The 15450-nt window shown below is 33.4% G+C and overlaps 1 protein-coding gene across 1 annotated transcript; it reads left to right on the top strand.

Moving 5' to 3' along the window:
• Window positions 1-8752: 8752 nt before the first annotated feature.
• LOC129286572 (uncharacterized WD repeat-containing protein C2A9.03-like) lies at window positions 8753-15285 on the top strand. Its single transcript, XM_054922512.1, has 10 exons — window positions 8753-8910; window positions 9589-9756; window positions 10045-10212; window positions 10298-10384; window positions 10657-10791; window positions 10873-10983; window positions 11977-12068; window positions 12369-12474; window positions 14450-14536; window positions 14648-15285. Exons 2-10 carry the CDS (start codon window positions 9610-9612, stop codon window positions 15056-15058), a joined length of 1344 nt encoding a protein of 447 aa, XP_054778487.1. The 5' UTR covers window positions 8753-8910; window positions 9589-9609; the 3' UTR covers window positions 15059-15285.
• The last annotated feature ends 165 nt before the right edge of the window (window positions 15286-15450 follow it).

The following is a 15450-nucleotide window of genomic DNA, read 5'->3' on the forward strand; positions in this document are numbered from 1 at the left end:
TCCCTATCTATTTGTACTTTGTATTGAACGTTTAAGTCATTACATTAACAGTAGTATTGATAGAAATGAGTGGAAGCCTATTAGACTAACAACTAATGGTCCTCCTATCTCTCATTTATTTTTTATTGACGACCTTTTTCTTTTTACAGAGTGTTCTCTTTCTCAAGCTATGATCATTCAACATTATCTTTTTGATTTTTTTAATGCCTCAGGTCAAAAGATAAACACAGAGAAATCCAAGCTCTTCTGTTCTAAGAATGTCAATGTTAACAAAGCCTTACAGATCGGTGAAGAACTAGGGATTCCACTCACAGGGAATCTTGGAAAATACCTTGGAATCCCTATTATTCATGAAAAGGCATCTAAACTCACTTTTGCCTCACTTCTTGATAGAACAAATTCTTGCTTGGCAAATTGGAGAATTCGTCAACTGAACATGGCTGGGAAATCAATTCTCATCAAATCTGTTTTATCCGCCCTTCCCAGTTACACTATACAGACTATGCTCTTACCGGATAATGTTTTGTTTGATTTAGAAAAAATATCTAGAAATTTCCTATAGGATTCGACCAATGGAAACAAAAAACCACATCTTCTCTCTTAGGATAGAATCACTATGGATAGAAAAGATGGGGGACTTGGACTTAGAAAACTGAAGAATCAAAATATCGCCTTCATAATGAAGCTTTGTTAGGGCCTAATCACTAAGCCACACTATCTCTGGGTTCAGATTCTTCATGATAAATACAAATGCAACAAACCCAGAATTTTGATAGTGGTTAAACCTAACTCTTATTCTTATACCCGAAGCAGCATTTGCAAAGTTTGGGATAAATTTATGTCTCATGTAGGTTGGAAAGTTGGTAAAGGAGATCAAATATCATTTTGGTATGACAAATGTTCTCCGCTCCTTGATTCTCTTGTCATGCATGCTTTTTCTAATGCTGATTCTATTCTATTCTCCATACTAGGGTCTCTGACTTCCGCCATATTACAGGAGGCTAGAATATTGATCTCCTAAATCATTGCCTCCACTTTGATGTAATTAAACAAATTTTACTTGTGCTACTTCCTAACCAATGAGGTGAAGAAGATGTCCTTATTTGGAGACCCTCATCTGATGGAAATTTCTCCATTAAATCTGCTTACAAAGCCATGGATTTCTAGAAAGATCAGCATCACTCTTATATATAGACTAAAATTTGAAGTGGCCAACATATAAAAAAATAAAATACGTTTTATGAAAAGCTGCCTTAAATCATCTTCAGTCCAATCACATGCAAACATCTGGGAATGCTCCCTACCAATGTCTCTGTCCATTTGGTTGTAACTCCCTTGATTCCTTAATTCATATTTTACAAGACTGTGAAGAAGCCAAAGAAGTCTGGCAAAAATTAGTTAAACCTATTAGACTTAACACTTTCTTCTCCTTTAATGTGCAGGATTGGATAATCTAAAATGCAAAAAATGAAACAAGTAGCTTAAAAACAAGAAGAACGCCTGGGCAAAAGCTTTTTGCGCAAGCTTGCTGGAATATTTAGAAAGCTAGATGCAAAAAATTATACTCCACAGATAACATACCTAATAACAATATTGTTTTCTCCAGCACTCATTAGATAAATAATGACTTGAAGCTTCTATCTAAGATCAATCACTTAGGAAAAAGTAACTTTACAGATGAAGGAAAATTGAGCCCACTTAAACTCAGATCGGTCAGACTCGACACTGACGGTTCTGTTAACATTAATGGTGCTGCAGCTTGTGGAGGCATCATCAAAGATGATAAGGGCAATTGGATTAAAGGTTTTTCCAAGTTCCTTGGATATCATCCTAGTACAGCAGCTGAACTCCTGGGATTATTTGAGGGACTTAAACTTTACTGGAATACGAAACTATCAAGAATCAATATTTACTCTGATTCGATGGAGGCGCTGTCACTTATTAACCGCACCTACTCTGACACTCACCTGTATTATGACATTATCAAGAAGATTGGAGACCTTGTTATGAGGGATTGAATAGCCACCTTTGACTATGTCCATAGAGAAGCTAATCGATGTGCTGATCTCTTAGCTCACCAGCCTCCAAATGATACCTTTAATATTATAATTTTTGATGCGCTACCGCATGATTGTATAATCCTCATGATTTTAGACATGACTAGACTTTAGTCTTTTGCACGGTTTTACCATGGCCTTGTAACTCAAAAAAAAACTTATATATTATAATGTAATATAAGAGCTTGATTAATCATTAAAATAAAAATGGAATCTAATTTTGAGCATGTTTAATAGCTGAGAGTTGAGATTTCCTAGAATTGCAATTCCATCAAAGTTGAAGGAATCCAATTCTATCAGGATCATAATGGAAACAGTCCAATTTCACGGAATATAATTGCTGCCATGAGACATCTTTACCCTTCACATCATCTACCTCAAGCATCCCCGACTCCCACACTCAAGAAATTTACTCGAACACCTCTTTTATGGCATTGAAGGGTAAAGATGACAAACTCTACATCGAAAGGTATGGCAGTCTAGCAACGACACTATTCACTATCATTGTCATCATTTAGAGGTGATTTTCTTCACATTATGGTTCCATTGATGGCTTGATAGATTGAATAAAATTTCTTGCAATCCAAAATGGATTTGGTTAGTGGTAACCATGATCCTGATAGATGTTTGTTCAATCTTCTTCCTCTAGCATCGCATCGAACCATATTTCTTCTTATTTTGCTAAACAAATTGCTATTTTTTTTAAAAAAATAGTGATTTGGTTTGTTTCATTAGTCATCTAAATAGAGTTATTTAGATAGAGGCTGACAAAGGCACAACGACTGATGACATCATGGAGAATGCCTATGGATAAACTTTAGTGTAGGGAGTGTTTGGATTAAAATTTGTAAAATTAAAGTTTGTAAATTAAAATTAGATAAAAGTTGGTAATTATAACATAATTTCATTTATGTTTGGATATTTTTTCTTAACGTGATACATGTTTTGATAAATAATTACAAAAGTCAAAAGCCAAAAAGTTAGCTTCTTACCTAACTTTGGTTTTAAGCCAAAAGTTATTTTCTATCATTTTTTTCAAACAAAATTAAAATGATCTAACCTCAGTTTTAAGACATAAACCTCAATGTATAGATTTGAACCAAACATACATTTCATCAATAGGTTTAGGTCCCTCCTCCCCACATCTTTTAGGGCTATTTTAGACTTTTCATATTATTAACATATATATATATATATAATTAAAAATTGTACTGGGATTTCTTGTCATATCAAACATATTTTCACACATTAAAATTCTATCCTGATTTTGATTTAAATTTTGATCTCAATTCCTTCAAAAAACTCTTTTTTACCATATCAAACAAGGTTAAAATATGACATCTGTTTGATACATCATACAAGTGAATTAAATATGAAAAAGGAAGCCAAAAATGTAAAAGACCATAATATGTCTAGAAAAAAAACAAAAATCCTTTTTAAATTCTTAGAACAAGCTCATTAGAAAACCATAATCGAACAAATTCAAACTCAAATAATAAGTTCAATCAACAAGAGTCATGAAATCAAATATAGAGAACAACCATAAACCTAAAAACAAGGGAGGAACACTGCCAAATGCTTGAAGAAGCTATATTGTTGAACATTGTCCTCATTGTCAGATTTGCATGGAAGAAGAGGATTTGTGATTCTTACATTATCTATCATTGGACATTGTCCCCTACTATTAGATCTATAGAGCTAAGCTGAGTTGCTCTTTAATAATCTACCAACGGAAGGAGGAAACAACTTATGAACATGATGGGCTTGTTTGGCAACCTTTTTTGAAAATAATTTTTTGTTTAAAAAAATCTGTTTGATAACGTGTTTTTAAAAGTATTTTAAAGAATAAAAACACAAAATATTGTTTTGGAGAATAAAAATGAAAATATCTTTTAGGTGTTTTAGGATTAATGTTCTAGAGAACAAGAGAGAATGAGAAAAATACTTATTTTTATTATTTTTTTTATTCTCAGAACATGTTATACAAAACATTAGTTTTCTAAATAATGAAACAAAAATAGTTTCAAACAAGTTTGATATTTTTATAATAGATGTCACTATCGCTAGTCTGGATCTAGAGGTCAAAGACAAAGAGTAGGTTGATTTTGGTTGATTAATGCTAGAGAAGGCTGAAGGTTTGCAAAGGAACAATGAAGGGTGAGTAGAAGAAGGTCCAATAATGGAACTTGGAAATTGGATAATAATGGAGGATAATTTAGTCATTAAAAATAGCCTTGCAAGAAAAGTCCTTTCTTCAAAGCCATTGAAAACTAAAAAGGTGATTAATTGTAAAATTTGGCTTGTAAATCACTTATGAAAAAATTAAATCTTTATTTAGAAGGCTACTCAAGAATAACTCCAAACAAATTTTGTTAGATCGAAGAAGCTAGCCCTTGCTATAGAAATTGTCCTATTGGTTGTAATACTTTGGATTTTTCAATTCACATCTTGCGTGACTATACAAAATCTGAAGAGGTGTGGATGAAATTAGTTAAATGTTCTAAATTTAATGACTTCTCTTTCCTTGTAGGATTGAATTCTTTGGAATGTAAAAAAAAAAAAAACAAAAGACATGGGAGGACCGAACACAAGAAGAATTCCTTGGTAGTAACTTTTCTCTCACTTATGTTGACGGAAAGATGCAAAGCAATCTATTCTGAAGAAGCACTTTCCCAGTAGAGACATTGGCTTCTCTTGTACCTAGGACATAATCAATGACATGAATCTTCGATCAAGACTTATCTACTTATCTTGTGAACATGATAGATCCCAAGCAAAATGATGCCCACCAAATCCTTATTAGGTGAGACTAGACATAAACAACTCAATTGGCATTATCATTGCCACTTGTAGAGGGCTTGTATATGATGATCAAGGAAAAAGGATTAAAGGATTCTATAAATATCTTAGTTAATTTTCAAACACAACTAAAGAGCTTTTGGCCATCATTGAAGGCCTTATTTTCTGTTGGAATAACAAATTCATCAAACTTAATATCTACTCAGACACATCTAAAGCCCTTTTACTTACTCAATATGATTTTGGCCATAATCGTCCTCTCTTAAAATCCATCAAGAAGATCAAGGACTTTACCATAAGAGATTGGATGATAATTTTTAATCATACATTTAGACAGAGAAGCAAATGATTACATAGATTGGCTTCCTCATTAGGTTTTGAATAGAAATTTAGACTCTACAATTCTTTTCGATTCACCTCTTAGCTACAAGAGGCTTTTAAGCTTTGATATGACTTAATTGTTGTCTCTTGCATAATTTATTGTGGCCTTATTATTAAAAAAAGCTTAAGAACTTGGGAGAATGACAATTAAAGACCTTCTAAAAATATTAATTTCAATTACGGACCATCAAATTTTAAAATCCCATGGTCCTTAATTGTGATAAAAAAATATAGTTTGTGAGGTGAAATTCACTATTGTCACTTGAAAATTCACTATCCCAACTTAAAAAAATTTGTAACGTATATTGTGAAAACATGAAACCTTACTTGAAAATCAATTGTTTAATAAAAAGCGTCACTTGAAAATTCACTAATTTGACTTGAAAAAATTTCTAATATATATTGTGAAAACATGAAACTCCACTTGAGAATCTATTGTTTGATAAAAAAATAATTTAGACAAGTCACTTTTTATTAAACAATTGATTCTCAAGTAGAGTTTCATTTTTTCACAATATACATTAAAAATTTTTTTTAAGTCTAATTAGTGAATTCCCAAGTGGCGCTTTTTGTTAAAAATTTCATTTCCAAGTGGGGTTTCATGTTTTCACAATATACGTTAGTAATTTTCTCAAGTTGGGTTAGTGAATTTTCAAGTCACGTTAGTGAATCCCACTTCACAAATTATAATTTTTTTATTACAATTAAGGACCATGGTCCTTAATTGAAATTTTAAAATTTCACAGTCCGTAATTGGGATTAATGTTCTTAGAAAGTCTTTAATTATCATTCTCCCTAAGAACTTAGACCTTATTTTTTTCACTGAAGAGATTTTGTTGGAAAATGAATTGGAAAATAAAATGGAAAGGAACTAACAAATGAATGGGAATAAAGTTCAAAATTACATTTGGGATGACAAAAAAAATAAAATAGAATTTTGGTATCATTTTTGTCCAGGACATATGAATTAGGCCTAGAAAGGAAGCCAAGAAATTAAAAAGACCATATTATCTTGCCATCGTCTCCTTCCTCTCTCAACTTAATTTGTTCTTCATTAACAAAAAATTTCCTTATTCTCTCAATCCAAAATTCCAACAAAAATTATGAAATCAAACATGAAGAAAATCCATAAAGCAAGACATTAGAAAACAGATAGATCTAGAGTCACCAAGATCAAATCATGAAATTAAATGAACCTAGAGCTCCGAGTGACATTCAAGCACATGAATCAAAAGCAAAGGAAATGGTTGATACCCATATTTGCCCAAATCTTTGAACTCGAATGCGGGAAAAGAGGATCTGTGAGCACAAGTTGAGTCGAGGATGAAGGATTTGCGAAGGGATGGAGAGAGGCATGCAAGGGAGAAGATTGTGATGACAAAGCTAACAATCGCCAATCTCTATCATTTTCTCATTGCCAAGAAGTCATTGCTATCAACCTTGCCTTTTGGTCAGATTTGAGTGTGGAAGCTACCGTCAAGAAAAAGAGTTAGTTCTATAAACCATCATATACTAATTGAAATTATTTATTTTGCTATCCTCTTACTCTTTTTTGTGCCTTTTGTTAGTTAATCATCTCTAAATTTAGCCTATTCTAACAACAATTTTACTTTATCCAAATACCATGACATGCAGATACTAGAAAGACATACTTTATACATATTTTGGGCGAGATATCCCACCCCACAGCCCACTAAAGAGCAATCTAGAAAGCAAGACATTAGTTAAAAAATAGATCTAGAATAACCAAGATCAAATTATGAAATTACATGATGAAACCTAGAAGTCCAAGTGACATTCAAGCACATGAATCAAAAACAAAGGAAATGGTTGATACCCATATTTGCCCAAATCTCTAGAATCGAATGAGGGAAAAGAGAATCTGTGAGCACAAGATGTAATTGACGATGAAGGATTGGTGAAGGGATGGAGAGGGGCACGCAAGGGAGAAGATTGTGATGATAAAGCTAACAATCACCAATCTTTGTCATTTTCTCTTTACTAATAGGTTGTCACTCTCTACCTTGCATTTTGGTCAGACTTGAGCGTGGAAGCTGTCATCAATGAAGAGTTTGTTCTATAAATCCTCGTATACTAAGTGAAATCATTTCTTTTGCCGTCCTCTCTTTTCCTCTTGCTATTTTTTGTACTACCTTTTGTTAGTTATCTCTAAATTTCAGTGTTATCAGAACCAAAGCCAATTCAAATGGTAGATCAAAAACTGGTTATATGTCCGGTCCAAAACACTATCTGAACCGATCAAAATGCGGATCGGGACAAAACCAGCAAGACTGGTTATAAATGGGGAGAAATTGGCAAAACCAGCGGGTTAGCTAGTTCTACCAAGCCAAAGAAAATGACGAAAAATATAGATCTTCCATGCCAAAAAAAAAAAAAACCGAGAACTCTGACAAAAGGGGGAAGAAGCTATAGGAAATGAAGAATATTGAAGACAAAAGAAGAGCAAAAAAGTTTTTTAAAAAAAAAGGAAGAAAAGTACTTAAAACTTTTACTTTGAAACTTCAAGGTTGCCAGTGTCAAGCTCTGCTCCCTTCCATTATCATCGAATGACAGGGTCTCTTGGCATTTTCCCTGTTTTCTCCTCACCTCGATAACTCTCTAAAATGGGTTCTGCAGATGAAATGCAGCTAATGTGACACATCCGTGTATTTGGCCCCAGACTGAGGAGAAAGAAAGTTTCAAATCAAAGCCAAAAAGTTTCAAATCAAGGCCATAATTTTCAAACGCACTTTTTTTAATACACCTTCAGTTGTTGCGTCAAGTCTCAACTCCCAACACCTACAATATTCGTTCGTTGCCAGATTTTTTTTTTCTAATTAAAATTGTACATATTATTATTTACTAATATTATACATGCAATTTTAATACTTATTGTATTTTAAATTATAATTTTTTATTCATGTTTGTGTCTTTTAAATTGTATTTTTGAGAGTGGTAATTTTTTGTGAGTTTTACTTATAATTTTAAATATATGACATTTAAAATATATTAATTATATTAAATCAATTACAAACAGTTTGATCCCGGTTAAATCCCGATCAAACCATTGAATCACGAACCAGTACTTTAACTGGTTTAACATTCGGTCTGATTCTCATAACATTGTTAAATTTGGCCTATTCTAACAATAATATTACTTTTTATTCAAATACTATATGGCATTCAAATACTACGATCCCATATTTTATCTATTTTTGGCAAGCTAGCCTGTGCCAATCCCACAAATAATAATGCATCCGTTCTGCTGGTACTAAATAATAATATATATTTAAATATTTTACACTCTCAACTTCACAGTTAAGAAATAAATATTAAATTACATTTGATTAATGTAAAATCATATTTTTAACTTAATAAATATTAAGAACTAAACTAATATTCCAAAAAAATTTAAAAATAATAAATACATTTAAGAATAATATTTACCCGACCCGATTAGGCCTTCTGCCCAATTTCCCGTGCAACTTAATTTGAAGGCGCCAAAAAAAAAAAAAAAAAGGTGTTCGACATCGTGTAAATTCTCACATGTATGTCTGCGAACTGCTAAGCTCGCTGAATTGCAGACGCAGATCAAGTCCTTATCACGAAAGATCTAGCTGGTGAAGCAGCTGCTCTGCCTTTGCTTATTGATCAATTTCCTTCTCTAACGAAGGTACAATTGGATTTAATTTACGAAGAAAAGAGGGTCAGAATTTGTATTCCCGTTTAAGCTTTCTTACTGTTAGCTCCAATGAATTATTTTTTCGTTGTTGCCTTTAGTTTTCGTGATTCAGTTACGATTTTCCTGATTTCAATTTTCACTTGTTCATTTTTTGTCAATTATTAATTACTAATTTTCATTCCGTTTTATCTCCATTGCGATTACGTTCTTGGGTTTTTAAAGATATGGGGGATGACCGTGTGAAGTCGAATTTCTGATTTCGAAATCCTCAAGATGGATTGTTTTGGTTACAAAAATCGATTGTTGTTTCGTTTTCACGGCAGGAATAATTGAACATGTGCAAATTAATGCATTATGCCTCTCGAGCTTTGCAAATTTTCGCGTCCCCTTCGTTTGGGTTTTAGAATCTGATAAGGATCGTTTTTCATTTATTAGTGTTTTTGGTTATTAAGTCAGGTTAAAGTTTCGCCTTTCTTCTTCAATTCTGCTATATATCTGTAAGTGGCGTCACGGTGCTAGCAACAAATGTTTGGAATCTTCTGGAGGGGCTTAGTACTGTTTACCAAATGAATTATAATTAGTATATTCAGTGTCAAGGTCATAGAATTTGATGTTTATTTAGTTATTTCCAATCATTAAGCTCTTTCACTCTCTCCCTTTTTGCACCAGGTATTAATAGCATAGGGAAACATGGCTCAGAACCATGGGGATGAAATGGAGTATGTCGGCGATGATAATGAAGTGGCAGAAGTAGAAAATGATTCGTATATTCGTGGAAGAGTATTTGGTGGTTCAGATTCAGAAGACGACGACGACGATGATCAATATGACCCTTTGGTTTGTTTCAAGTCAAATGCAAAACCTTTGTTATGATTTACATATCTGGTGCATTCTAAAGTCGTTTTTAACTGTTAGTTTTATATTGATCATGAGATTTATATTGTTTCTGCCAACTGTTGTATGATTGATTGCTTGTTTTCATTCCAACCTTTTAACCGTTACTCAGATGACTTACATGCATTTGACTAATTATGAGTAAACTGTTGCCATTAACATATTTTCTCTTGTCTTTTATGTGGGCTTGTGTCTTTTCCTTGGGGTGTGGATTTGGATGTTCTGTTGCAGGAAAACAATATATCAGATACCACTGCTACAGAAGCTAGGGGGGGAAAAGATATCCAAGGTATACCTTGGGAGAGACTGAGCATTACTCGTGAGAAGTACAGACAGACAAGATTAGAGCAGTACAAGAATTATGAAAATATACCACAATCAGGGGAGTGGTCAGAGAAGGTAAAAGACATTTAACATGGCATTCCAATGTCATTTGAGTAATGATTTTGGTGGGATAATTTCACCTTAGGCTTTTCCTCTACAGGAATGCAAACCTACAGATAAAGGGGGAAAATATTATGATTTCTGGCAAAACACTAGATCTGTGAAATCAACGATACTTCATTTTCAAGTATGTTGATGTGGTGATTCCTTACTTTCGATTTCTTACTGCAAGCTTCACCCCTCCCTGGTTTAATAGTAATGATGGAAGTCATCATTTATAGCAATTGATTTATCTTGACTTATGAGGCTTTATATTCATAATTTGCCTTCTCTATTCATGGACTTTAGTTTAGGCATTTGTTTCTAATAATGCAACGAACATTAGTATGAAGCTTTGACACATTTGGTTGTAATTATGTAAGGAACGTCAATGAGAAGCTTTTAACGTGTACTTTTCAGTTGAGGAACTTGATTTGGTCAACTTCAAAGCATGATGTGTATCTTGTTTCACATTACTCTATTGTTCACTGGTCTTCACTAAGTTGCAAGGGATCTGAAGTCTTGAATGTATCAGGGCATGTAGCTCCATGTGAGGTAAATGCTGTTGCGCTGCTTTTTAGTTGAAAAACCTCAGCTAGATCTGGCATCTGATATATTTAATCGTGCTGTTTATAGAAACATCCTGGAAGCCTGTTGGAAGGGTTTACTCAGACACAAATCAGTACATTGGCTGTGCGAGATAAGTTGATGATTGCTGGAGGTTTTCAAGGAGAACTTATTTGCAAGGTACTGTATTTTTACTGCCTATCTTTGCCATGCTTCACACTCGCAATTACTATTTTATTTAGTATTTAACTAATCAATGCAGAACATGATGGGGTTTAAAAGCAAGGAAGAATTTTGACAATGTTCTAGATCAATTTAACATATCTCTTAGCAATGGGTAATACCTTTAAAATGGCCTGGGTTGAACCAAAATAGTTTTTAATGGAAATTGCTAAATTGGTATCCTAATGATTCCATGTTTCCTAGTCCTACATACCGCATATGACCTAATGACATGCTAGGCCCAAAATCCTTTGTTCTAGTGCTAAGGAAGTCCTAATTAAATCCTAACTGCTCCAATTACCAAATTACAAAACTTAATTCCTCAATTATAATTGTTATCATTATTACATAGTAAAATAAAGAAAAATGAAAATATCTACTTATACTGTATTACTAATATACTATCATTTCACACTCACCATGATAAGAATTACCTGGTTATGCCTTAGATGCCTCCAATGGCTTCAACCCATACTAAAGGGGACTGATTCTTAACCAAATCAAATGAAGGTTTCCTTATTTGGCACACAGTCAGGTCGTTTTTTTCCCCCAAAATTATGTGGCCTGGTGTTTGATGCACTCGTTGAAACTTTATGTGGGAATGTGTGAAATCACATTGGGGGATGTGTAATATTGAATTTTATGTATTAACTATGCATGAGGTTTATCCGTTGTACTAAAATAGTTTAAGTTACTTGGTTAGATTCACCTTAAGTTTATATAAAATGCCTTAAGTTATTTGTTTATAATACAATGCAAATATTTAAGTTAGTGGAGGGTATTTTAGTTTAAAAATAAAAAAGTTCATCTAAAGTATATATTTTGAAAACAGATGAGGTTTGTATATTGTAGCAAATTAATTAGAGGTTTGTGTAATTTACTCTATTTAATTTTATGTTTATTTTCAATTTTGTCTTTCCTGACTGATGGCTTATACATGTTGTCTTGCAGTACATAGATCGACCTGGGATTAGCTTCTGTACCAGAACTACTTATGATGATAATGCAATAACCAATGCACTTGAGATTTATGAGGATCGAAGGTCTCATTCCATTGATTTGTTCCATGACTTTTCTTTCATGAAGGGCATTAACTACCAATGGCTCTATATGGGGTTGCAATTATTGTTCTTGTAGAAAAATAGAATATTTTAAAGGGGACTCAGACTTAGCCAGACACCCTGGGTCTCTAATTGTAACTCAAGAAATGGTAGTACTAATAGTACAAACTCAACTACCTGTTATCACACATGTAGTTTAACTTCTCTGTTGCATGTTCACTATTTTAATAATTCTCAGATCTAAAAGTGTAGTTGCTAAATAACAATATGTTATTCTCGCAGTGGAGCTATTCATTTCATGGCTTCAAATAATGACTGTGGAGTCAGAGATTTTGATATGGAGAGATTCCAGCTTTGCAAGCACTTTTGCTTCTCGTGGCCAGTAAATGTAAGTGCCTCAATTGATTTGCTATGGTTGAATTAAAAGAAATATCCCCACTCTAGAGGGACAACCTTTTGGCTTCTTAGCATTTATGCGACCTGAATATGCTTTTGTTGGAAGACAAATTTGTTCATCTAGTGTCTAGAATGGAGTAGAATGTAAAAGCAAATTTTTAAAATATGGTTTTGTCGGTGAGGAATGTCTCTTGTGCTTTTGGAATAGTATGAAAAATGTAGTTACTGCTGAATAATAATAATTGGAATATTATGGATGATGCATATTTTCCTTTTTCGTGCAATAGAAATGGAATTCCTTTCCAATGGTGCAACTACATGGGGTGTTCATTGAAGGGTATAAGTGCTGCATTAAATAAATTTTATGATAAAAAGTTAAACTCACATGTATATTGAGCCTTGCTATTTAATGAGATCCTACAGTTCAAGAAAATGGTTGGTGATTGAAGGAGAAGCGTCTTATTTCCTATTTGAAAAAAAAATTAAAAGGGATATTTAGAATTATGCTTAACCTCAGAGGGATTAAACTTATGAATTATATAACGAAACTGTTGGAAAGAGTGATTGAGCAGAGGTTGAGATTATAGATTGGTATTTTTAAAAATCAGTTTGGCTTCATATCAGATGGGGCAACTACAAAAACAATTTATCTACCAAGGGAATTAATGGAAAGACATCAATGTAAAGGTAAAGATTTACGCATAGTTCTAATTAATTTGGAAAAAGCTTATAACTGTGTACCCAGAGAAGTACTTTGGAAAGCCTTGGAAGAGAAGAGAGTTTGGGTTGCTTGTATTAGAGCTATACAAGATATGTACGAGGGGGCAACAATTAGTATGAGAACATCTAGTAATGAAACAAAGGACTTTCTTATTAGGATTGAATTACATCAAGAATCATCTGAGTCATTATTTGTTTGATTTGATCCTAGATGTTTTGATTGAGCATATTCAAGGAGAAATTCTCAAATGCATGTTTTTGTGGATGATATCGTTCTTATTACGAATACAAAAAGAGAGAGTAATTGTAAATTTGAGTTATGGAGAAGGACATTGGAGTTAAAAGGTTTTTGCCTGAGTAGGAGTAAGACAGAATATTTGCACTATAATTTTGATAAGAGGTCGATTAGCAGTAATTTAAAAGTGAAATTGGAAGTTCAAATTATACCACAAGTGAAAAGTTTAGATATTTGGGAGCTATTATTCAACATGATGGAAAAATTGATGGGGATATTGTACATAGGATACAAATTGGGTGGTTTAATTGGAGAAAAGCTAAAGGAGTTATTTGCAATCGTAAGATACCTAATAAACCTGAAAGAAAATGTTATCAAGCTTTTATAAGATCAATTATATTATATGGTAATGAATGTTAGACTTTAACGAGACAGTAAGAGGATAAAGTTGGAGTAGTAAGATGAGGATGTTGAGATGGATGTGTGGATATACATATAAAGATGAAATTTGAAATAAGCATATACAAGAAAAAGTGGGCGTATCATTTATTGAGGGAAAAACGGTAGAAAATTATTTGAGGGAATTCGGACATGTACAAAGAAGACTGTGAGAAGCATCAGTGAGGGGAGTAGAACAGATAATTTTGAGCCTTATTAAGAGAGATAGAGGAAGGGCAAAAAAAATACTTTTAAAAGTTGTTGATCGAAACTTTTTATCTTAGCTAACAACATTTCCAAAAGTTTGGCAAATGATAGGGTACAATGGCATTGTACAATCCATATAGCTAACCTTACCTAGTAGTATGAGGTTTGTCCTTGTTATTATATATATTGAGCCTTGCATAAAATAATGGTGCTGTTTACAAGTCACTAGTTTAAATTCTTATTTAGTCTTTGTTTTTTCTCATTTCACCTGATTATGGGTGTGCATTTTTGGTGTTCATAAATATGATATTTAATGTTTGAGCACAGCGTAAATTATTATTGGATCTCATGTTCATTTTTCTTGCAGCATACTTCCTTGAGTCCTGATGGTAAACTACTTGTAATTGTCGGAGACAACCCAGAAGGATTAGTGGTGGATTCTCAAACAGGGAAGGTTGGTATACTAATCTGTTCTTCCATGTCATGAATTCCTTTTTTTATTCTTCTCAAGAATTATTTGACATGAGATGAGCTGAGATAAGCTAATGTTCTTTATTCATTATAGACTGTCACGTCATTACGCGGACACTTGGATTACTCGTTTGCATCGGCATGGCATCCTCAAGGTTACATATTCGCCACTGGGAACCAAGACAAGACGTGTCGTGTTTGGGATGTCCGGAACATGTCAAAGTCTGTAGCTGTGTTGAAGGGTAACCTTGGAGCCATACGGTCAATAAGATTCACATCTGATGGGCGGTTCATGGCAACAGCCGAGCCAGCAGATTTCGTGCACATCTATGATGCGAAGCAAGGGTTTGAGAAGGAGCAGGAGATTGATTTTTTTGGCGAGATCTCTGGTGTATCGTTCAGCCCTGATACAGAATCGCTTTATATTGGTGTCTGGGATCGCACATACGGTAGCCTTCTTCAGTACAACCGACGAAGAAATTATACGTACCTTGATGCCTTGTAAATATTTGAGCATATATGTTGTAAGTACCCTGTTCAGCTAATGTCCAAAAGCTTAGGAATTTGAGTGGTGAAAATGATTTGGTTGCTGACCCCACCGCCTGATGATGTTTTATAGTTGTACCTGTCATGTTGAATAATACTGACTCTTAGTCTCCTATGCCCTGCGGTTTGAATTTTGTTCTCTAAGTTGCGTGTTAATAATGGAAGAATGTGAAATTAATTTGGTTAGTCACTACTTTTTGGTGATTACTAAATGATGTGTAGGTGACTTTTTCAGGTTCTTAATTCGCTTGATATAAAAATGAAATGGAATATTTTTAAAATATGAAAATCTCTGTTTATTTTCAAAATTAGTAAAAAAAAATATTAATTTAGTAATGAGCAATAAGAGGA

The sequence above is a fragment of the Prosopis cineraria genome, unplaced genomic scaffold, assembly GCF_029017545.1.
Source record: "Prosopis cineraria cultivar Desert tree isolate PC_DT_omini unplaced genomic scaffold, ASM2901754v1 PC11, whole genome shotgun sequence".
Lineage (NCBI taxonomy): Eukaryota > Viridiplantae > Streptophyta > Magnoliopsida > Fabales > Fabaceae > Prosopis > Prosopis cineraria.

Bases quoted from the DNA above. Each gene is read 5' to 3' on its own strand.
- LOC129286572 (XM_054922512.1), top strand. From the start codon at position 9,610: ATGGCTCAGAACCATGGGGATGAAATGGAGTATGTCGGCGATGATAAT. The intron at 10,792-10,872 runs GTAAATGCTGTT...TGCTGTTTATAG, and splicing joins GGCATGTAGCTCCATGTGAG to AAACATCCTGGAAGCCTGTT. The intron at 12,069-12,368 runs GTCTCATTCCAT...TTATTCTCGCAG, and splicing joins GAGATTTATGAGGATCGAAG to TGGAGCTATTCATTTCATGG.